At 40.6% G+C, this 25,479-nt stretch overlaps 1 protein-coding gene across 13 annotated transcripts in view; it reads left to right on the forward strand.

Moving 5' to 3' along the window:
* Positions 1-25,479, forward strand: part of LOC105835207 — a 317,882-nt gene that overhangs the window by 278,685 nt on the left and 13,718 nt on the right. For all 13 annotated transcript variants that reach the window (XM_036292968.1, XM_036292969.1, XM_036292971.1 and 10 more), the window contains 5 exons: positions 12,729-12,857; positions 12,991-13,106; positions 13,977-14,199; positions 16,146-16,280; positions 23,631-23,749. In XM_036292968.1, the coding sequence (XP_036148861.1) occupies positions 12,729-12,857; positions 12,991-13,106; positions 13,977-14,199; positions 16,146-16,280; positions 23,631-23,749 (722 nt within the window). The remainder of the gene's footprint in view (positions 1-12,728; positions 12,858-12,990; positions 13,107-13,976; positions 14,200-16,145; positions 16,281-23,630; positions 23,750-25,479) is intronic.

Below are 25,479 nucleotides of genomic sequence, written 5' to 3' on the forward strand. Positions count from 1 at the left end.
TCATCCGACGCGAAGGGAACAGTTTCTCGAAATGGCGACGAGAGGCGAGAGACGAGAGGAGAACAGAGGAAGGATGAAAGGACACGACGAGGAACCGAAGGAAGAAGGGTGGAGTGACACGACACGTGGCAGGATATTGTATCCTGGAGTCTCTGCTGCGTTTCCACTTCGAAACAACCATGTTCAATAGGTCGAAATTTACTTCACGCGATCCTCCTCCTTTTTCCCCCCACTTGTCTTTCTCGGGACGAGAAGGATCGTGTTGCGTGTGAGGAATATACGCGAACGGACATCGCCGCGGCAAGAAACTATAAATCCCAGAATTGGCAATCATGTGGACCGCATTTCCATCTCGTGTGTGCGTGTCGCGGGTTGCTACGGTGGCGTAACAGGCGCAATAAAGCGGGGGAGATTGCATTTCTATGATCAAAAACAGTCTTTATATAAAACGGAAATGAAGAAGCAGTATCTCGCGATGTATGGCCTCCGACTTTGTGATCCTTTACCGGTCCGCGCGCTAAATTGATTGTGTGGCGAATAAATACCGCGCGCAAAAAAGAATTGTATATTCTTAATGAAAAACCGACACCTCCTCTCTCATCAATATTGAAACTTTATCCGTCATCGTCTGGAGTATCGTCGAAATATTTGCATGAATTGCACACACTTTCACCGTTTTATTTTTTTATTTATACTCTAATTTTTATTCATACGCTCTTCCTTCATATGTTTGCAAAGCATTTGAGTAACGGGGAGTGAACTTTCCACTGTCACACTTCCCTCTGGGGTCATGTTTATAAATTTAAATTCGCGCGCGATAAACGAATCAATATCGATGCAGATGAGGCGGAAACCCGAAATACGGTCACCGGGCAAACCCAATGTCGATCGAAAACTTTCCGGGAGTTATTTTAATTCCGATCTGACCGACTTTACGATGAGAACAGGCGCTATCTCGAACGATTATTTTTCCGCGAATTTCAAGAGGGTCCTTCCCGTTCGATAACACAACCGTAGAAAAGGAAACCAGGTCATAACAACACAATCTCTAGCACGATCTAAATGAGAATTGACTTTTCTTCTCTATTTCTAAAAGCACATTTTTTATAACAAACTCCCAAATATTCAAAGATATCTGTCAAAACTAGTTATTCTTGATTAATATCTCTCACGCGTGCAATATTTTGCCATATAAATCTCAATGTTTTATATTTTTCTTTATATAGACAATATTTAATGACAAAAATATAAAATAAATTGAGTAATATAAACAAAAATTTAACAAGTTTTATTTTGTTTGGTGCGTATTAATAACATTTAAAAAAATCGGATACAACTAATTTTGAATCCATTTTAATAACTGATATTATCGTGCAATGTTATACTTATATTTTCAATATTTTCAAAAATAAAAGTTTATTATAGAATATTTTACATTGTTGTATGATTGTTCAATTCTTGTAAATTGATATTTTTATAAAGTCTATCAAATTCCCTAAATCTCGTATTACAAATTTTATTACAATATATTATATGAATATAAGATTGATAAATGATAATAATAAAATTAATTATTTAGACAAATAAAAATATGTCAATTACGAAAATAAATTCAAAACAATTTTATTTCAAAATCTTTATCTTTTCATTATTATATATTATTTATGAATTATTAAATATTTTATCCTTTATTTCATAATATATTATTATTATAATAAATATTAGTTAATAACATCTCTTATATTCTTAATTATTTTGACTCATAAATTCGATACTTTACGATAAGAAGTTTCCCCGATACTAAAGTACACGCTAAGATTTACTGAAACTTATATACAAAAAGAAGTTGTAAGCGAAATGTTTTGCTAACAATAAGAGCGCAATGTAAGTTGGTTGGCTTGTAAAAGTCTCGACGCTAAAATAATAGCCAAATAATCTGTTGGCCGAAAGACGTACGTCATGAGGACAAGAGCCTCCAGGAATATCGCGGGGCAGGATAAAAGGTGATAGCCGTGAAATACCGCGCAAAAAATCTTTTCATCGCGAACGTCGCGGTCACATCTTACGAGGCGGAGCTCGTTCGGTGCGCCTTATTCGCGTCGTGGCGGAAACTTTTTAATGAAATGTTGTGACAAGCGCATAATGCGCGCCCGGACGAAACTTCCGGAGACGGTAACGTTGGCAGGGAGCTTCGCTCACAATGAGCTGCGGCGCAACTTGAGTTTCTGGCGATCGTCGAATTGTTGAATTTAATTACTGAAGTGAATCGAACGCCAGAGAGAGAGAGAGAGAGGATGTTATATATACGTTCGCTTAACATTTGCTCCGTCGCCTACACCTGCGACGATCGAACTCGCGGTGCGAATCGTTGAATACGTTAGATGCGAAAGACCACGATTAAACCTCGAGGCGGCGACGCGCCGAAACAATAACGAAATAAGTTTCTCCTCGTGCGGAGGGGCGCGGTCGGACGGGACGGGATTCAAGCGATATGAAAGTTTTGTCGAGAAATTTCAGTCAAGGCTCGACGCGCGAATTCCGTACGGCTCTCTGGACAGAGACGGGCGAATGGTACAGTTTGCCAGCGGCTTAGCAGGAGTCTAAACTTCTTGGGACTCTGCGAAAATTTGTAAACGTTCTGTACGGGACAGAGGATATTCTCAACGGGTAACACAATGTTTCTGTTTCGAAGGCGGTGCGGATGCAAAGCGAGAAAGTAACAAAGAGGGTGTCACAGCTCGAGCTTCATTAAGGAGCAACTCATCGAGTTTATAGAACGCGATACTATTGTGCCGTGATAATTGTCATCTGTAAATTCATAAGCGCGTAGGAGGAAGTTATGCGCCAATTGTGATTATTTCAACAAAATGATGAACATTATAGTTTGCTCTATGTCGGTATCCTATCTAATAAATTTTGGATGGGAAGAAATTACTCGTATTTTTGTTCTATTTAGTACTTCTTCCTACATAATATTTGTAACTTTTATTTTATAATTACAGTTTTAAAAAAAGAAACGTTGTGGTTGAAAAATCTTGTATCCAATTTCGATTTACAAATTTCAGGCTAAAGAGCAATATTAAGGGATTAAAGCCATAACGAATTTTATTTTGTTGGCGAAAATAAAACACAAAGTGTTCTAACATTATTCTTCTGACAGCCAAAAGGCGGTTTTCTAAAAAAAAATTGTTAAAATCTCCTTCATTTTTCCTCCTACGTCCTTTACATCGACATCTTGGAGCACGAAGGCGCCCGCTTTTAATAAACGTAATAGAGTGTAAAGCATCGAGATAAAGCATACCTCTATCCCTTGTGCTCCCTTGTCCTCCTCGACCCGGCATCAACCATGCCCTGGTTTCATGCCTTGCCTGTTACCACTAGGACCTCAGGAACAACATTTCAAGGCAAATCCAGCCACAGCGGCGATGGCTACCCTCAGCGAATCCTCTAGAAACACTGAATTGTTTCCAGAAACAACTACATACCTCCGGCATTTACTAAATTGCGCATTTGATTTGAATATACTTGCGCTATTTGTCGTTTATTATAGTTCATTAGACATTTTTGAAACATGCATAAAATTATATAATAATAGCATAAACCTTTTAAAGACACTTCCATATTTCTCAGAAATTTTATTTTTAGCTTTTAGAAGAAGAAATATTATCCAATAACAAAGTACTATCTTCTATACATCCAATAACTATCTTCTATACATTTATAATAATATTAAATATGTAAATATATATATATATATATATATATATATATATATTACATATCGATATTAATGCATTAATGTTAATAAATCAAATGTCATCTTCTTTGGTAAAAAATTTCTCTTTTTATTTCGTAAAATAATCACAAGTGTATTTATTAAGCAATTTATTCCTTGTGAGCAATTTATTCCACACTAACCCATGCACAGTCTCTCTCTGTCGTACTTCTTATTTAAATATATCTCTTATATTATTCAATATATTATTACAATATATTATGTTTTATTATTATCTCTAATATTATTATCTCTGGTATTATTATTATCAAGATAACGTAATATGGCTTTGAATTTTGATAACATTGTGATATACATGAAGCAGAATCCCTTGATCTAATGTTCTCGTAGCACCTCAATATTCTCGAATAATATATAGCGACGAAGAATATATCAATTGATAAAATGTAAAGAACAGAGAGAAAGACAGAAAGGTGAAGAGGGAAATTATTAGCGATCGCACGACTACAGGTTTTATTTTCGAAAGTAATAATAAAAATTGCACGTACTTCGTAAGATTGCTTCGATATTATTAATAAATTAAATATTAAAACGCTTCAACATCTTGTTTTTGAGTACAATACAGCTGTATTCTCCAGAGTTCTCGAAAAGAATAACCTTTCGTAAAATTGTTTTATGATTATTGATAAATTAGATATTATAACATTGCAACATCTTGTTTTTGAGTACAATAGCCATATCCTTTAGTGCTCTCGAATAGAATAATCGATTTAATCGCTTTAAAATGTCAGGATAATTTTTTTACATTGTACTTTCTTCATCACATCTGCAATTCCATGTGGCAATTAAAAATAACAAAAAATTAATTTCTTTTAATTCTGCCATGATTCAGACTATGACAGAACGGCGTTCAAGTTGAAATTATTTCACTCAACGCGGTGGACTCTACGCGAACGAACAGAAATCTTTTAATTATTTAGCTCGGTAACGCGGCCAGAAAAAAAAAGACTTCGACGGCAATGCGTAGGAAATCAGGAATGTTCTAATTGAAATGACGAGGAGCTTAATTAATTGAATTGCGAAAGCCTTTAAGTTTCTCGAAACATGGATGAGATTATAAAATACGGCAATGCACTCCGGCATTCCCGACAACGTAAAGCCTTAACAGTGCCTTGAAACGTTTCCATAAATATTTTTCTTCCTAATATTTAATGAGTGACTGCTGAGACAGAAAAGGAAGGAAAAAACACGAAAGAGGTAGATGGTTTAATTTATCTCAATTTATTTAGAAGTTTCTCGTTCTATAATAAGAACGCTCCAAAGTACTTAACGTTCCTGAAGTAAAAAGTTAATATCCGGCTAATATCATTTAATGTTCTTAAATATTATTTTATATAAATTACACTTAAATGATTATTGAACAAACAATTATAAACTTATTAAAAATTTTGATTTCTAAATATTTAACAGAATCAAATCTTACATCTTTCACTCTTTTACTACTTTATTAAAAGTTTTTTTCTTTAAAAGTAAAAAGTAATAAAAAAAGAGTATATTAATACGAAAAAAGTATAATTAAAACAAAATTAACTGATATTTATTTGATAGAAAAATTGTTGCTTTTGAGCAGAAAACCGTGTATTTGTGAAATTTTCGAGATTTTCGAAGAATGAAGACAAAGCACATTTACGTGCGAACAGCGTATTTCTGGCGCCACCAGCCGGTGCCAAGCTATCGTTCTATGATTTCGTGAAAGCGGTCTCGTGTAACAATGCATTTGCACCCAGGATGAACGGCGGCGCGGACGAAGACCGCCGCTCGCAATCAGGGGTGAATTTACAACGAGGCGCCGGCTCTATTTCACCACCGTGACGGAGCCGGCGACAACGACGACAGGATTAAATGCCAAGCTAGTCATAACCACGCCCCGGGGCTTAGAGACTCTTAGAACAATGGACGTTGCTTCCGAGTTCGACAAAAGTAATGCGCCCCATCCACCGCCACGTAACGATGGCGGTTTATTATCTAAAATGCGGAAATTGAATCTCGCATACTTCAAAATTTGTATGTGCAAATTTCGCGTTTTCGGTAATCCTTGCGTACTCTCTCGGAAAGAACGGTTTTTGCTGAGGTATCTAAAATTTTTAGCTGGTTACGGATCTGGAAATAATTTTGTCGAATCATCAAAATAATTGTGAAACGATATTCAAGGTGTCGTGAACAATACCACCAAAAGTTTTGACATTCTAGTAAACGGACTTAAGCGTTATTTAACAAGTTCTATAAATTTCGTTCGTTTACTGCTTAACCTTGTTTTCTTTAAAAATGAAAAAATATATTAATGAAATTAAGACTCAGATAAAAAGAAATTATTAAAAAATTTTATTGTCTAACAGAAACTAAATTGTTTTAGAGCACTCCGGCAAAACAATTATTTTCTGTGCACGAAATCGATTTCACAGTACATTTCAATTTCTTTGTGCATCTTTTATAGAAAATAGTCAAATTACTCTTCGACCGTGCGTATTGTTTCATCGTGAATCAAGGAATTCGCAATTCGATCAAATCTACTTATCGCGCAGAAAACAAATCTCTGCTCAACTGGATACGTCGAAATAAACGAAATGGGCCAGTTTGTTTTCTCTAGTTTCTCGCAACATCGACTTGGTAATAGAGTGAAAGGAAACTTGGGACAATTTTACGGTAACGATAAAAGGGGGAATAATGCTAATCTGGATAACAGGCGGACATCTATTTTTCTGGAACGCCGGCTGACTACTTCTCCTTCTTTTCTTCTCGCTGGTTACAAGAAGAAAGTGTTATTACTATACAACCGATTTATCCGAGTTACATCTCACCGGGATTACGACGAACGGGAGAAGGTGAGGAAAAAAAACCGATAAAGCAATGAACCGGCGTGTCACAGGAGTTTTGAACCGTGGGATTATCACTCGATCTACTGAACGAATACCTTCCTTTTCTACGCGATTGCGCTCGCGGAGTACTCGCGATACATGGATTTTAATTATCCGTTTACTCTACAATCGCGCATTTATCCTCTTCATTTCTTTGAACACTCAACGTATTTTAACGCTGGCTTCGCATACTTTCCGTTAAACGAATGGTGAGTTAGCGAGTCAAACAGCGAGAAAGAGCAACGTTTATCACAATTCGATAGCACCGTTGCCCATTCCATCGTCGCCAATATTTCATTGAGAAGACAATTAAACGCGACGGAATGAATTCAATTGTAACATATTTTTTTCGGCGGGAAATAGAATTCAAGATCTATTGATGCTGCCTGCCGTTTTCGATGAAAGACATGACGTCTTCGGCGAATGACGACCATAACGGCGTGTAGTCTACCTCCTGTAAAGGATGACGATGCGCAATCAACTTGGTTAATGGATTCACGACCACGTTTTACTATAATTACCCCGGCCGCGTGTTGCATGAAGTATGTCGAATATTCGATTTCAGATTTTATCGCGCCCAAGACGGCTGCGAAATGACGACGTATCTATGTCGCATTAATAGCAGTAAATTGGATCTGGCGATGCATTAATATCGCATAGTGCATATAGTACTGCATTAGTTACACACAGTTACATACGATATCTGCTGGCGCTGTTCTGATTGCGTAATATAAACGTGGCATTTGCCCGCGTACCGGCACATCTAACGCAACTGCGTGCGGTGTTATTGCCTACCGCGGGATTATTACCGTAATTGCATTTATTACAATTTCCGCGCGCAATCGTTTCCAACGACGCGCCCTTTAAAACAGCCCACACATTGACCCTTTCTGTTTTTTTTTTTAATTTAAAAAAAAATCGATGCAAACGACATAAAAACCACACGTATTGCTCTCGCTTCGCCACAGCAAAATGTGAAAAAATATAATAATCTAATGTGGTTGTAATTCCGAATATGGGATGATTATTATAAACAAATATTAAAATAATAAATGGCGTTTTTTTTTTCTCCCGAATAGATTCGGGAAAATGTGAAAGTGATGCTTCGCGAGAATTCGCCTTCCTCATCCTCCTCCCCTAAATACGTTTGTCACAATGAATCGTTCACTCCGCGAATCTTAATTAAACCGGCGTGTTAATCTTTGCGCTGCATTTTCTTCTTCTCTCGGCGATGATGAACGGCGCAACAACGACCGCTCTGGCATTTAGCTTCGTGCACATCTGTCCTTTGTAACGTCATGGTAATTTATTAATGTCCATTACGGAAGCGACTTAATTATTACTTGCGCGAGAAGGAGCTGCGAATCGCAGAAATATCATGGTATTACGATGGAAATGTGGATAGCCAGGTTCGCTCTTTCCTCGTCGCGAATTCAATATGGCGCGGACCGTTGAAGAATCGCCGGCGACGAGAGCGGGATATGCCGCCGTATAAAGGCTGCTTTCAGACCTGTCGCACTTCTTCCTGCAGGAAGACGGGAATTACGGCCCGCCGCCTTTACGGCGATGTAATCTCAACCGGATTAACATATACCCCGGGCTGTTCGTGAATCTGTCTGGCGCACCTTAGACCCCGCGAAGAAAGAAGGGCCGAGACGATAGATTGTGGAGAGCAAGGTCGTGAAATGAATAAAACCAAGGGGAATCAGACCGCAAGAAATGGGTCTTGCGATTGCCAAGGTTTTTTTCCTTTCCATCGTCGTCGTCCCCTTCGTCATTCGCCGAAGGAGCAACTCGGGTTGTATAATGAACCGCAACGGTGTTCCCTTGAAAGCGTTTTTCGCTCGTTTGACAATGAACTTCTCAACGCGTCTCGCAAACGGGAGAATTGCCGAATGCGTAAACTCTGGGAAAAATAGTTCTCCCAAAATACAGTTATAACTCATTTTGGATCCTACGATTAAGTAATCAAATTATGTGGATTGTTCAAAATAGTTCTCCCAAAATACAGTTATAACTCATTTTGGATCCTACGATTAAGTAATCAAATTATGTGGATTGTTCAATTTGAAAAAATAAACGTAAAAGTTACGAGTAATCAAAATAATTTGATACTTAATCATGGGGCCCCAAAGTGAATTACAACCGTATTTTGAGAAAACTATTTTTCCCAGAGCACAGATAAAAATTAGTTTCAAATCTACAATTATTGTCTCGTACACAAACAAAATATTAAATTTATGATTTAATTAATTGATGAATTTATGAATTAAAATAATTGAAAATACAAGTAATTGTATTAATGAATACTTAATTTATTAATTTGTCGAAAAAACAATAACAAATATTAAATAATTAATAATAATAATTAAAACGATGGAAACATCGAAATAAAATTTTATTTTCGCAACTGATATATTCTCATTTAAGTATATACAATAATTTTAAATATTCAACAATTTTATAAACCTTTTATGAAAATGATTACATTACTATCGATTAAATAGATTGATCAAAAATTAACGCGTATGTTGTACCTAATTTTTAAAGTAGTGTATTAGCATGCACAAAACAAGCCATTAAATTAAAATTTTGTCTATAAATATTAAGTACTAATTTCTCATTTATTTTATATTTTTGTCATTAAATATTATATTAAGTAAAAATATAAAATATATAAACTATTCGTCTCTTTAAGGCAAATTTATTCTCGAAAGTTCCCAGAAAATCACTTCCAAATTTCTCGTGGCTAAGATAATATGTATCTCATCTGTTTGGGATATATCTCCAGTTATAATTAGTAAAACAATTAGTAAACATGCATTTGGTTAGTGAGATAATAGGGAATCATGTCAATCTCTCTCTGGTCAGATTTTAGCTGTGTATAATACGCATCTCTCCAGCATTAATCGTCATAATCAAAAGCACATTATGCTACGTTCATTAGCGAGGGGGTATAGAGCGAGCTGTACATAAGATTACATATGTTATGTTCCTTTATAACGTTATGTAGTTTTAATTGTCGTCAAAGGACAGCATTATCGGCGATAGCGCCTTATAAATGCACGCGTGAGACTGCAGCTACGTTTAATTAATAGAATCCTAATCACCGTGGGGGCCCTTTTACCAGCAACCACACGAACCTTCCGCTACCCGCTACACTCGGATTTTACTCCTTAATCACTTTATAATCAGCGTGTTGAGGAGGCCAAGGCGAGGAGCGAAAACGGTTTTCAGCGAACCGCTATTATGTTTCCAAAGGCGGCCATTAATGAGGATAAAATGTTCCCGCGGAACGTTCATGCTACTTCGAGTCGCGCTAAAGAACATTCCGCCGCGCTTACAACTTATCTTCGGCATCTTTTTGCGCGCAAAATGTAATAAACGTTTGAAATCCTGCAAAAAATAATTGGAGGTGCACGAGATAACGCAAGCAGCATCAATTTTTTTCGGGAAATATCGAAAGATACGGGAAAATCTGAAATTCACGCAGCGTCTAAACGAAAAAAGATTGGAAAAAATTTTCGAAAACGGATATGAGCGAATATGAGTGGAAATTACATTCTTTTTCACACTTACAAAAAAATGGAATAAGAGAGGAGGAGGGGGAAAGGAGGGGATCAAAATTCGGGATCACACTTTTTTTTTTTAGCTACACGTGTATTCATTCGATTTCAATACCACGATTTATCGGAACTCCGCGCGCTCGCTCGAATATCGCGCAGAAACGATGTTTTACCCGGAATGACGAAGTTTCGGCAGGACAACGCTATTCCCGGCGTACGTTTTGTACCGCCCTTTTTTTCCGTTTCTCGTTTTTTTTTTCCCCTTCGGATTTCTCGCATCCGCCCGAATCGTCGCGCACCGGCGCGCCGATCCTCAACGCGGCTATTTAGCGCGAGGACTGATTTCACGAATGGGAGTATTCGCGCGACGCGCGGGACTCGGAAATCCGGAATTTGCATGGGAAACCCGTCGCGTTTGTACCGGACGACGCGGACGAGATGCTCGGGCGACGGGATTTCACGACGGTGGGCTGAGAGGATCGACGAGCTCGAGTAGAAGATTTTTTAATTTACTCCAACGGGGGATTTGCGCCGGGGCGAGCGTTATCTCGGGGCATTTTGTAACGAGTGTTACCAGGACGGGCACAATGCGCCGGATATCGCCGTCCGGATAGGCGGAAGCCTTCCCGCTCCTTTTATGCTCTACTCGACGGGGGTGGCTCGGCGACGCGAGCCCCGCGCGAAATGGGGCCGGAGGAATCCGATTTTCCGCTGTTCGAGCCGCTCGGGCAGAAAATGACGTACAGAACTATTTCCGCGGCAACGATCCGTTCGTTTCCTCCGCCCCCTCCCCCTTCTTTCCTGGCTCTCACCTAATGAAAATAATTACGGCCTGTTCGTTGTTCGCGTGGGATTCAAGAGGTGGGATCTAATTTATCGGGAGCGACGAGTTCGCGTGAGAGAGTATTTGAAAGAGAGATACATGGCGAGTGAGATGGAAGGAAGGAGAACGAAAAATCCTGTTTTTAATACCGCTGCGAGAATCAACAGCTGCAGCCCGATTTTACAAGGTGCGCTGCGGAAAATATGTGGTAAAAAAATATACTGATTGACGGTGCACCGATTAGAAACGTATTTATATTTAATGAAATAAATCTGTAAAGGACTTGGAAAAAGAGAGAGAAAATATCTGGTAATATAATGGATGAGGTATGCGGCATAAAGAGATCTTGTATACGCAGTGTAAAGACCCATCAGATCGAGACTGATAAATTGATCGCGTGCAACATGTAATGTATCGTAATTGGTCCGTTACAATCCAACGTTGCACGCGATTAACGTTAAGTGTGTCGTACAATCTTAGTGTGAAGGAACGGTCAACACATTAGAGTACAGGACCAGCGTATCCTGTAAGATTAGAGACTTTGAGCCATGGAATTTCATTTTAACTGCAAAATTCAGCCAGCAAAATCGAACCGTGAGCAACGAAGTTTTCCCATTAATTTCTTCACGCTCGTACTTTGAGGTAATTAATTAGAATTATGAGAAAAGTTTCCCGAGCACCTGTTACGTGTTTAGAACGGCTACTTTAGAATCTTGGCGAGTATCACTATCGAATATTTTACATTGTCGCTCTCGCAGCGCCGACTTGTAATAATAATGATGATGAACCAAGAGCTATATTCTAATTAATATTCAACACAAAATTCATTTGCATCCTATCTCTCTGACGTTACAGAGTCTCCCGAGGAATATTAAAAGTGCGGCTTAAACATAAAAATTACAACGGAAATAGAAATTTCATTTTACTAAAATTTATTTATTTTTTATCTACACAGTACAAGTAGTACAACGTAAAAAATAATATAATAACATTTACAATGTACATTTTTTGAACCAGCGGTTCGTTTATATTCTGAAAAAAAAAAATTATCTGTAGATTTAGGTGATGGAAAGTCTTGACGTCTTGACAGCCAGCAGCAGTCACTTTCACCCTAATTATTTGTCAATAACAGAGCATGACGTATAATATCCGCGATAATTGCGAGGGGACCCGCTTTTAATCACCGGTCGTCTACGCGATGGTCCAGGGGGTAGGGCGGGGGGGGGGGGGCACAGGCAATCTTCTCCGTAAAGCCACGCGATGACCCCTAATTGGCCACATTATTAAAATCGCATTTTCGTGATCCCAGCTGTGAGGGATCGTCCCTGCGAAGCGTACGGCGATGAAGTTCCCTCGTAAAATAAATCACGCCATCCCATCGTGGTAATTCGGCGCAGCCGCTTCTCTGCCTTGCCGGTAATATTGGATATTTTCTTAATGGCGAAACTTCCACGGGCCTCCCCCTCGAATTCGAGTTCATCCTCGTGAACTCCCTGATAAATCGGTACACGATTCTCGGCCGTTTTCGATAGTCTCTCACCCTGCACCCTATCCGCTCCATTTTCTCCATCCACCTCTTTCGGCTTATCCCCGGCCCCTAAAAACGAAAGAAGTGCCGGAATCCTTGAACCGTCTATAGGATGCATACAGTCACTTTATATACGGAGATACGTCTGTTCTCGTTGCAGCCACTGCACCAGCGACTACATCGCCGTCTACTCGGGCCCGACCACGTCGAGCCCATTGCTGAAGATGCTTTGCGGGAAAGAAAAGACGGAGCTGAAATACGATGGTCAAGAACTCCTTGTCGAGTTCAGGTGAGAAGCGCATCCTCTTTATCGAACACGAAAGGACGAGACGGGACGGATCCTTTTCTGAGAGTTCTCAGTCTTGAAATTTAGATATCTCTTATCACCTTGCATCTTCGGAAAAGTTCGTATCATTTTACAGAACTGGTCCCGAAGTGTCGCCTTTCGATTATAACGGCTTCGTTGCAACGCTGAATTTTATCGAAGTGACGACGGAAGCTCCCACGACGGTCGCTACTGACAGCACGAATAAAAGTCGTAAGTAGCAAGAGAATAGCGTCCGCCTGCACATCTGTAGCGTAAATCATTACGTTGATTAGTCTAATACTTACACAGTTCTAACGTACTACTTTTGAGGGGATTTTCTATTTTGCCGCGTCGATTTTTCAGGAAGTTCTTAGATTTTTTGAAACAATAGATAATTTTTTTTAATTATTTTTTGTCTTTTATTAATGTTTGTTTGAAAATTAATTTCCTACCTTTTAAAATAAAATATCTGAATAATGCTTTAACAATAAACAGGTTTTACCTCTTTATCGAAGAACATAATTTGGCAGTTTTTAATTAAATCAAAAACTCAAACGTTATTTTAACTAGAACACATATAGTTATCAGCAGAATTACCTCGACGATTTTTTATATTATTTAAAGCTTAAAAAATAAAAATTTTTTTAATAGAAAAAAATTTTTTAATTAAATACCATTTAGTTATTTATTAAGCGAAATGGAAAATTCTAATTCCGACGATAGCTTCGCGAGTGTTCTGAATAAAATATTTAAATTTTTAATTTCCACTGGGGGAGAAAATGCAGAACAAATTTAATCATAATCATCAATAAACCGTGTCGAAATTAAATGTATTATTAATAAAGTGTCCACATTTTATAAAAAAAATAGAAAATTAATTTTTAAATGATAATGAATAAAAGACAAAAAATAACTTTGAAAGATGTTTATTCATTTCCCTAAAATTCAAAGTAGGAAACCTCATTAAACTTTAAAAAACAATTAGGGAATTTCAAAGAGTAAAGTAATTTAAATAGTTTTTATACTCATCATTATCTTTAGTTCTGTTACGTATCATGTATGAGCTATTATCGAAGCTCACTTAGCTCCCTGACCTTTCAGTCGAATTGATGAAGTCGAACAGCTACAACAACCGCGACCTCCACGATCATCGCAAAGACCAAGGCACCGTGACCAGCAGCTGCGACCTCGAGGTGAGCGGCGAGAAGGTCCGGGCGGGTCACCACGACACCAGGGGCAAGCCCAAGTCCACGACGTGCAGGCTCGTGCTGCGTGGCCGCGCTTATGACACCGGACACGTTTCTCTAGCCAGCTACAACCTCAGGTAACCCGATTCCGCCTGCCTTCCTGTCATGGGCCTCCAAGTCGAGACGCACGTGCGACCGCGGCTTTTAGAATGCGGCGAACCACACGCCTCCCTGCCTTCCCCATCCCCCATTTTCTTCATATCTATCGACGTGTTTCTCCATCGTGGATTGCGTGAACCCAAGAACCAACGAAAACTGCGGTCACGTAACGGCGAGCACGACGGTGTATGTGAAATTGCATCTCACGTTTGTTCGCCACTTTCGATCGTATCTGCCAATCCCTACAAATCTACAGCCACGTTGCGCACGTAACGTTTGGATTCGTGGCAAAATCGTTGTGGAAACGGCCGGCGCGCGGCGGTTTGTACAAACGTTGACTTCCGCCGTTTGCGACGCGTTTTCGCTGCGTTGGAATAACATCGATATGTATGTGCTCGTGAATCGGAGTAACGTGTCAATATTGATTAATTTGAATGTCGCGAGAGGCCCGAGGTATCCGCGAATACGTGGGGAGGAAGCCATTATTCCGCGATCGCGCCGTTACGTCTACGCGCGGAGCTCTTATTTCACAGTTAGTCGGGATTTGCGTAACTTATCGAAACGGCGCCCGCGAGGCAGAGGGGATGGATGGGGGAGAGGATACCATCACCTCGGGGCCGCGTAGTCGCGGAAAGTAGCATTAAATCACGCGAGGGGTGCACCGTCGCGTCCGCGTCCCGGGGATTTTCAATTATCATGCGCGGTGCTACGACGACATGCGGAACGCGTATCTGTGCCTTCTGAGACGTGTTATGTACGCGTCCGGGGGAAGGGGGTGGCTGGAACGCGCCGCCGGGGAGAGATGAAACCATTCCCCCCCTCCCTCCCTCCCCTCCCCGGGAACTGACTGCAACTCGTATCTCCGACAACCCTCTCGACATCGCACACGAATGCGCGTTCCTCGCTGTTGGTCTTCGAGGCCGCGGATATCCACGTAACCGCTGATATAAACTGCTGCGGGAGGTGGAGGGTGCGCACGCTTACGAGACGCGGAACGGAGGGTTTTATTGAAGGTAGCATGAATTTTGAATGGAATATTGTAAATCCGAGCGCCAGGTGAACCGGGAAAGTATCTCCGAGCACGGGGGATATCGTGCGTCCTTTGCTCGCGGACCAAAGTCTCCCCCGCGTCTCTCTCTCTCTCTCTCTCTCTCTCTCTCTCTCTCTTTTTCTCTCTCTTCCTCTCTCTCTCTCTCTCTACCCTGTTTTCATGCGCGCGTAATAGCGGCATTCGTGTCGGATCTGCAGCTTACTTTCCGCAAACGCGGCGTCTGTGAGGCGATTAGAGCGAACGAGAACGCGGCACTCGAATATTTTGGTTCGGATGATACATTTACGGATTATCCCGGAACAAATATCGGACGTAACATTTCCAAAAGCTTTCGATCTTTCCTCCGGCTTAAATTGACAAGCGAATAAATCGGGATGATAGTACATTTAACGCATGCAATGGGGCAAATAGCCCAATGGCTGACAAATACTAAAAAAAACGATTTTAAATGGTTTCTTCAATATGTAATATAAGTTATATCATACATAATTGTATTTTATTTTATTTGAATTTTCAAAGAGTCTATTTAGTGTTATAAAATTTTATTAGAAGTGAAACTTTAATCATAAATCAATAAAACTTGATAATTGTTACCATCTCCAGCTTACGCATAACATGTACTTAAAGTTACAAAATTTTTTAATATGTCAATAATCGTGATTACGTTTATACTACGCTTTTTTTTTAACTTATAGTTGTTCTTTTCATTTCCGTAAAAAGCCCGTCGTATCTTTCAAATTCTTTACACGAGAATTTGCAGTTGATACATCGACGCTAAATTCTCCTGCGCTATGAAACGATGAGTTTTGACGGCGCGCATGACGTTCACCGTAAAATCCACTGATAAATGTGTTCCCACTATCGATTTTACAGCGCACAGTCCTGCCAGTCGACGATCGAGATATTCGACGGTTCGCTCGAGGACGGAATGTTGGATACCGCCAACTCCTTGGAGAGGATCTGCAGCCCGGCGCAGTGGCTCCCACGGGAACTCGCGAGTCAGGATAAGTAAGTGGATTCCCACCCGGTTATTAGAGCGGTCATTAGAGAGATACCATCGTACCCCCCGGTTTGTAGGTGATGCATCGTAATTGTGAGTTGGTAAATTTCGAGATTCCCCGGCAGCTCGAAAACGCGCGCGACATCAGCTTAAAACGGGGGACTGTACAGCTTGAGTTTCCTTAGAACCTTGCGCCAGAATGAGGATTAGTTTCTAAACGCTAATCTCAGCTCTCGCGGAGAAATGCTAGCGCACGAGACGTAGGTATTAAGACATACAAATCGGTTGGAACGACGACGCGGCAGACCCGAAGCGAATTTCGTTGCGAGTTCTCTCTTTTTAAGTCCCTTACGCCTCTGTTCTGATATTAGCGCGCAAGCCATCCCTTTCTCACTGGTGCGCACGTGTCGTAGCGCACCTCGAGGATTATTCATTATACCTCGGGCACGTATCACGGGACAACGTGGCTGAACTGACGCGCGAAATAGGAGCCCAGCGCCGAGGAAGCGGCGAAAGATCGTCGGGCACGTAATCATAAAACAGCCCTGGCAGATCCATCATCCGTCTCCATCCCAGAACTAGACGGCGCGGCATGCAAAGCGATACCTCATACTCATCTCGCCGGAAGTCAAAGTATGAAAGATGGCTGTAGCCAGACGCTATCCCTCTCGCGCGCGTGCATGCACATTCCTCCGCGTGGTGCATTTACCCCCGGGTACATATTCGAATGAAAAGACGTCACACAGAGCACGCACGGGGACGGCAGTTATCTGAGGCCGTTCGATCGTTATTGCCGCGCGGCATTACGGCAACCGATACACAAGTCAGCACCGGCTTGCACCACGGCTATGCCGCAAAAGTTATTTCTCTCGACTCTGCGAGGGAATTCTCTCCGGGGATTTGGCGACTTCAATTATTCGCAACTCTTTCATTTTGCGCACGGAACTGAGGTCTATTAATTTCAATAGAAATTGAACAATTTCTTTAACATCCAATCTTTTTAATGTTCTCTGCAAATGCGCTATTAATTCTCCGAAATATATTTTTTCCTCGACCTGTGATTTCGGAAAAAGATTATGAAATTTTGGAGGAAATATTATATACGCGTATGCGCTTATCGGAAAGTATATTCGACAAACCCGGTTTCTTCGTAAGTCAATAACAGCATAACCGAAATTTTTGAGCTCTGTTTACCTTCTCCCGAACTATTCCCGGAGAAAGAGCGTCACGTGTAATTCTAAACTGTCGCAAAGCGAGCGTGGCCGTAAAAAAACACAGCAAAAATTTATGGCATACATTGAAACAACCGGTTGCGCACGTACCTTCGTAACGTAATGGTACGATTTTTACAAACGCGAGAATCTTTCGATTACGCAGTAAATTCTCGCGTTTTGATTAAATAACTTTAGAAGGGGCGCGTGAAACGAATGTGTATTGTTTTTTAACGCGATCGTTAATATCCCGCGGAAAAAAAGACCTGATAGCTTTTGCAACATTCATTCAACTTCTATTTAATTTGACGCTGGTTTACATTTTTATTTAGATTTTTTTCTATAAATTGCGTAACGTTTCTCTCGTAAAATATACATGGAGCGTACACTGGTTCTCAAAATAGGTGCAAGCTTTATGTCCGCGCGTTCGGTAACGTTGGTACTCCACGAATATGTCTGGCATCTTTATTTGCGTGGCAAACATTTAATTCCGCATAATTACGAGAGAGAAAAAGATACATGCGCGAGCCGCGTTGTTTCGTTTTGCCGTGCATGCCTTCATTCAAAGGAAAATGGATTCTTTATGTCCGGCCGCGTGTTATTCAACGATACAAATCCTCGCGCGCGCAAGTAGGTAGTTTTCACACGGTGATGCGCGCGTTTTATGTGAAGGCGCGTATCACCGCGTCCTTTCGACATCGTAAACATTTAATGCCGATCGATTTACCGGCACGAATAATAATAAATGCAAGCGTGCGCCAGGCGTTGATAGAATACCAGCTAATCCGTTTAATATCCCGCGTTCTAGAATTTATGACTTGCTGCGTGTTTGATCGCAAAATGCTATCGTGACGGTCGCAAATTAGGTGTAAATGCCGACAAAGGGGAAAAATTTGGAAAATTAAAGCTGCATAAAGGCAATTTCTTTTGCAATAACGAATTGCTCGTGAATATGATAAAATTAAATATACTGTGTGACATTTAAAACAAAAGCTATATGTATAGACACTATTAATCTAAAATTAATAAAATAATATAAAAGCTTTACGTAGTGTTGTTGAAATTTTGGAAATTATTAAATGTTTGATAAAACGGGAGACTTATTTTTTATTATTTTTCACATTTTACTCTCTACATATCTGAAATTATTTGCATCCGATCGTTCCGCGATAAATTATTACAGCGGAAAATTTTTTATTCGTAACGTGTGCTTTTCCCGAAAAAGATGAGATATCGATGTAAGACGAGATGCCTGATAAGAATTCAAGGTAGATAGAATAGAGGTCATATCAAATGAAAAACGTGACGAGAAAGATATTTGAAAGAAGATTTTTAGCCATACATATTGAACAGCGACGTAGCACGTGAAGAGGACGAGATGCATATTCCGGAATTTTTATAGAGAGAGAAAACCGTTTTCCAAGATCCTCATTCCGACAATTATTCGGTCAGATGTCACGACTTGTCGTTTCTCCGCTTGCCGCACTCGAAGCTTACAATTGGATCGTACAGACGTACAATCCAATAATTTGAAACATAACTCGAAACGTGCTCGTAAGCCGCAGCCGAGAAAATACGAAAAATACCTGCGCGCGGTTGCGCAATCCGGCAAAAAGGCGGAGGAAAAAGAAAGTATATCATTATCGGGCATTATGTGGAAGGAAAAGGCAATCTCGCGCATTCGTGTCTGCGCGATCCACATCCATGTCCTACATCCAGGATGAGAGCTCGCCGAGCAGGCTCTCTTCGACGTCCGAAGCCTCCGGAGACAAGATTGACCAATCGGCCGTGGCAACAGACCGTGGAGGCGACAACAAACAAAGGTATCGCGTGATTCCTCTCGAGGCTGGAAGCCGGCGGTGACCCGCGAACCAGGATTCCAGCTGGCCGATCGGAAAGCCCGAAGAGATAAGTGCAAAGGGGACTTTGGAAGGAGGATGTCGTCGTCCTCGTCCTCGTCGTCGTCGTCGTCGTCGTCGTCGAAGCAGCCAGCGGCCGCATGCATTATGCAAGCCGTGGGAAATGGACGGACGTGAAATGTCTGTCGCACGAACGCCCCCTCGCCCCCGCTGGCATCGGGGGTGAACTTGATGCGGCCGGTGCAAAAAGGACGAGAACCGACCAACGAATGGCCAAACGAGAGATGCGCGGCCAGGCTAAGAGATTTCCCAGAAGAGATTTCGAAGCGCCGCTACCGTCGGTGTTACCGATATGGTACGCGATCGATTCGCCGGGTTTATACCCGGCTTCTCGCTCTCCTCGATCGACAGATGCGCGCGGTAAAACGTCTGAAATATTGTGATAACGTCACGCGCACGTATATGTGTCCCCCCTCAACTATGGGAAACTTTTCCGGTGGATTTGGAAAACGAATTACAACATGACATATAAGGGCGCTATTTGGATTTTATCTAGGGATAGATCTTCCTAGTTTTCAGACTTTTCCAAACTCGTATTAATTTATTTTTTTTAACGGCAAATAGCCGCGAATAAGCTGATTATTTATTTATTGCCACTTTTACTCCTGCTTTTTCATTTTTATTGAATATAATTTATCAATCTTTTTCTTTGAATATGTAATGAGGTATGAAGATGTAAAGAATGTGCTTATTTCCTATTTCTGTTAACTATCTTCGATATTGACGTTAATATGAATTATTTTTACATGCACGGAGTTTGATAATTGTAACTCAATTTAAGTCCGGTTTCGAATTCTACTATCACTAAAAATGTTTTCACGACTCTTGGGAATTCCTGTCATGACAGTAAGGATCTCTCACAATTAAGAAATTAACATTCTTTGTAAAATCTTACAGAGAGTATGAACAGCCAATAGACAACAGTGTGATTATGATTCGTTCTCTTCCGCTATACGAAGAGAGGCGGCTCGTTTCCGTTTTCTGCCTTCGGGAAGAGCGATATTCGTCGCACGCGCGTTGCGCCTCGCCACCTTGCTGACGCCGCTGGCAGTTTTTAATCTATTTTAATTTCTAACGTTTGTGCCGCCCCCTCCGGTGCCAGCCGGTCCCAGGACGATTTATGCTTAGTAGCAACAGCAGCAGGTCGTCCGGATGCAGCGTACGTACGTACGTGCCTATGGGACTGCTGCGTGTTTTATGCCGGCTAATCTCGTAAAAATTCATGCGAAATAACGCCCGTGCTTCATCCGCCTCGCACGTTCTCCAAACCCCGCCGCCACTTTCAGTCGGGCACGTTTCCCATCGCGTGCGACTCGACCCGCGCCGAATTTCCGGCCTTCCGCCTCCCGCGATACTCCCGAAACGACATTAAGACGCGAAATAAAACGAGGTAGAGAGCTCGTAATCCGAAGTTTCGTTAAAAGCAAGGAAGTGGACTTTGTACTTTATTGTATCAAAAAATATAAATTAAGACATAATTGAGACAAATGTAGATACAACTACCGCCGAAAATGACTCTGAGTTAAATTATGATAATTGCAACCATTTCTTTTCTCTCAATGTAGAGTCCTATAACTCTTTAAATTAGTCCTTGGACCTCTTGGACCTCGCAAGGAAATAGGTTTGAATAAGGAAGTGTGAAGAAAAAGTGATGCATTATCGACGTCGACATTTGAAGACGGAAATCGTATCATTGGCATCGCGCGCGACACATCGCCGTGGAACAAAAGGGTAATAAGGTCTAATCGGGCATCGCGATTATTCAAGTGAGTTGCCCGGAACGCGCTCTATTTAATATCCATTCGTGCATGGACGCGAGACACATCGGGGATCAATCTATGGCACGGCCATCAAGTAATTTAATCTTCACGCACGCCGTGCTCAACTAAAAGCCACCCCTCCCCGTGCCCGCGTGCTCGAGGGGACGGGGAGGGAGAGCAGCCAATGAACCGACACAGATCAACCGTATCGTGCCATCGTTTCATCCCGCGCGCTGATAAAGTAAACTACCATCCCGCGTGTACGGGAGATATCGCGATAATCATATCGCTAGTTTGTAATACGGCCTACAAATAGCAAGGCATTTTGGCTTCTACACATAACTAATCACCTAATCAGCGTCGCGCCGCGGGAGGATTACTAAACGTAATTCCAGAGAAGGATTAACATCAAAATTTAATAAAAATTAATAAATGTATATTTTATTCTACTCTCATATTAAATATACGATAATATGATGATTTAGAAATGTCGACGTTCAAATGTAAGTCGGTCGGTTAATTCGGTGTGCATGATTTATTTAAATTTTCAAGATTTGCTCTTGTCTTTCTTTAGTTTTATCTTTAGTTTTCGGTTGTACACTAATGTGAGATTAAAGATTTCTTCGTGCTCTTAAAATTCATCAATCAGTGTATTATCATTAATTTGCAGTGGAATACTATAACTGTGATAATTGATGAGTATATATATTCACTATCTTTTAGAGATTTTCACTTCAGAATTCATATTTAATCACTAAAAGATCAGTGTATTTATATCACTGATTGACAATTCGTAAATATACGACTGAAACTCAATGTCTTTCACTGATTTTATTAACTTTTCACTGATTATAATTTAAAGAGTGTCAAACTTAAACTTTATTATTCTATATTTAACGACTTTGTCTAAATATTTGTTTTAATTTGCTTTACATTGGAAAACGTTGAACAAAATATTGCTGTAATTTTTCTTCCTCGATAAATGTTTCGACAAAAAGGTATGACCCACTTTCAACGAACCACCTCGGCAAACTCGTTCGAAGAGACGTTGAACGTCACCGATTTCGAGCGACTGACGTGACATCGTTCGTGCGGCAAAAGTTACCGCGACGTTAGAAAATCGACGACGTAATTCTGACGCTCATTCGAGCGACAAAGGGAGCGAGCCTCTCTTCCGTAGCACCGCAGGCGTCGACGCCGGGGGAGAAGGGTGCGCCCGATTTATCTTACAAAACTAACTCATAGGCAATTCTCGCGCGCGCCGACTATCGAGGACGGCTCCCAAGACGTCCATTTACAACTTTACCCGGGGAAAATAGAGTCTTACGTGCAAGATTTACATCCTGCTTTGTCCCGACGCCCCGTGTAACTTCCACGGAGCACCCTTTCGCGTCCTTTCGCGCGCGCGTCATGCCACCTCTCGTGCCCTCCTGGCCATAATGGCCGTGAATTAATAATTCGCGTCGAAGTTTCCACATGCCCCGAGTGTCTCCGGCGAAAAGTGTCACGAATCCCGCATCTCGTTGTGCGTGCGTGTGTGTGTGTGTGTGTGAATGCGCGCGTGTGTATGTGTGCGTTGTAACGTACGTAAACGGAAATCGGATCGATCATTATTCATAGAACGACCTCGATGAACGTCACCGTCGTTCCTCCGTATTGATTGCGCGGTCGTGATGCAAAGCTATTCGGCTATTTTAACGGAGATCGTTCACAATGGCATAAATTTTATACATCCCGAGATAAGTTGAGAGTTATTATATCTGCCTTGCTTTATGCTCAATTATTTGTAAAGTTTCTTAATGAATCGTAAAGCGGTTCTCCCTGTAAACTGGAATTGCAGCTCTAACGTTTCCGTATCTAATCTACATTTTGGCGCAAAGTAGAACGAAGATAAGACCTGTACTCATGTTTATCGATAGATGCGCTTTCAAGCATGCAACTTACATTACATATAATTATTTTAGCATATGATTCATGATGTTATAGTAATAATTACTATAAAAATGATGTTCTTAACTATAATTATTTTACTATATAATTACACACAAGTCACAAATACAACACATTTTTTTTACTAGTGTACATAATTACTTTGATGGTCTTACAAAATTATTTACAAATTTGTACGCATTTAAATTTGTAGACACTTCGGCAAAGCCATTCTGTCTTCTCGTGTACGCATTTATTGGCAAAAGTGAGATATAAATGCGGACCGATGTGTATTTAAGTGCCGACATTTAAACGTCGACCAGCGACCGGCAGTATGAAGATTGAAACGGTCCCAGTTCATTGCTGCTTTCGACGCGCTTGCTCGTCGATCGTTCGATTTATATCCGGGGGTTTCAACCCCCGGAAAACTCTACGGGCCGCTCTCGCGCGAAAGGAGCGTGGGAAAACTATCCCTCGCCCACGGATTCAACCACCGAGCGCGCAAATGACGTTCCCTCTACCCATTCCTCTTTTTCCAGGTACACGGAGCCGAAACGATACTCGTCCAACGGCCGAGACATGACGGTGGTTTTAAGGCGCGCCTCCAACAGCCCCACCGACGAGGAGTATATGGAGGTCTCGTACTACTTTCACGACGGTAAGTCGTAAAAGGGAGCGTCATCGGGAACGGGAACGAACAACACAGCGGCGCGCCGGCGGGCAAACTCGAAACAAAAAGATTGCGCGTTGGAAATTGGACCGTGACGCGCGCTGTCGCCGCGCAATCAAGTCAGCACGCGCGTGAACGCCGCGAAATCGCAAGAAATACGCTTCCCTTACGCTCTATCGCCCGATAATGACTTACTTTTTCTTCCGCGCGGATCCTCTTTCTTTTTTTCTCTCCTGTTCATTACGAGTTACGAGCGCAATCGCGCTTCTTTACGCGCTTCCGAGAAACTCCCTCGTTTTACGCCTCCGAGCGGAAGTCTAAGAAAAATCGTGCAATGAAGTTTATCTTATAATTTAATGTCTCTTGACTCCCCCCGCGTGAGTTCTTGAATAGTACGAAAATTACACGTAGTAAACAATTATGAATTGTTAATTAAGAATTTTTTTTTTCTCTCGATGTAATATAATAATAGGGGAAAGTCTTTCATATAATAAACAAAAATGCGCGTCTGACAAAATGAGTTTAAAAAGTCCGACTAGGTTATTACATTTTTCTTTTTTATTTTTACTTGTGTCTAAATACAAGCTAATGTATATAAGGCTTTCTAGAAATCTTGCACTTTGAGATAAAACGTTTTCGAGAATTTATACAAATATTATATCTTATGTTGTTCCACAAGACGCAATAATATATAAAGATTAGTTTAGATTACTGAATCAATAAATTTCTTAATGCTTTCTATTCCATCCTATACAATTTTTACTATCTTATATTCTTGGTCTTGTCGATAAATGTGTTAATTTGTACTAATATTTGTTATTTTTTAAACTACGTAATTTACAAAAGAAAATTATAAGAATGTATTATTTTTATATTTGAAAAATTTGTTTTTAGTTGATTTTATGTAACAAGCCGGATATATTAATTTTTATTTCTTTAATTATCTAAGCAGATCGTGTTTTTATCAGTATTAATCTAATGCAATGTTTAATTTTCGTAAAATAAGAAGTGTCACTTTAGAAAACTCGTATCAGTATTGGTGATTTTCTTCTGCGTCTCCTTGTCCAATAACATGTGATCGTCAACGCGATGACATGTCTGCCGGTTCAGCAAACATCGCATATAACATAGATGTAATGCTATATAACACAGATATACATGACATTATGCATTCAGTGTTTGCTGGGAATGATGTCTCGTACTCTGGGGAAAAAAACATACAACTTGGATTGCTCGTAACTCTAATTTTACGTTTATTTTTTCAAATTAACCCTCTACGACTAAAAATTACAATCAGCTATTCTATCTATTTTTAAGTTATACTAGTCAAATCTCTCGATTAATTGATATCCTGTTACGTAAAGATAATTGTTACTTAAGCAGCACTAACCAATATTGAGTTGGTCAACTATATACAAAAAACAGTCAAAAATTTTCCAGAGCATTTCTTTCCTCATAAAACAACCGGTATTGTCACGATGATAGTATCATTTTCGTTATCGGCGCAATTTGCGTTCACAATCTAATCGAATCGAGATTTTTGCCCGTTGCTTCTCGAGTTGCCGATTGCGGCGCATTCGAACCGTTAATTACGAGTAACTAATTACCGTAAATACGCCTCGACATATCGATGTCAAAGCCTCGGCCCCACCCTCCCATCCCCTTTCTCCCCAACCCCTCTAATCGGATGAGGGTAGGCACGTCCGGATGGTAATCCT

Source organism: Monomorium pharaonis, chromosome 10, assembly GCF_013373865.1.
Source record: "Monomorium pharaonis isolate MP-MQ-018 chromosome 10, ASM1337386v2, whole genome shotgun sequence".
Taxonomy (NCBI): Eukaryota; Metazoa; Arthropoda; class Insecta; order Hymenoptera; family Formicidae; genus Monomorium; species Monomorium pharaonis.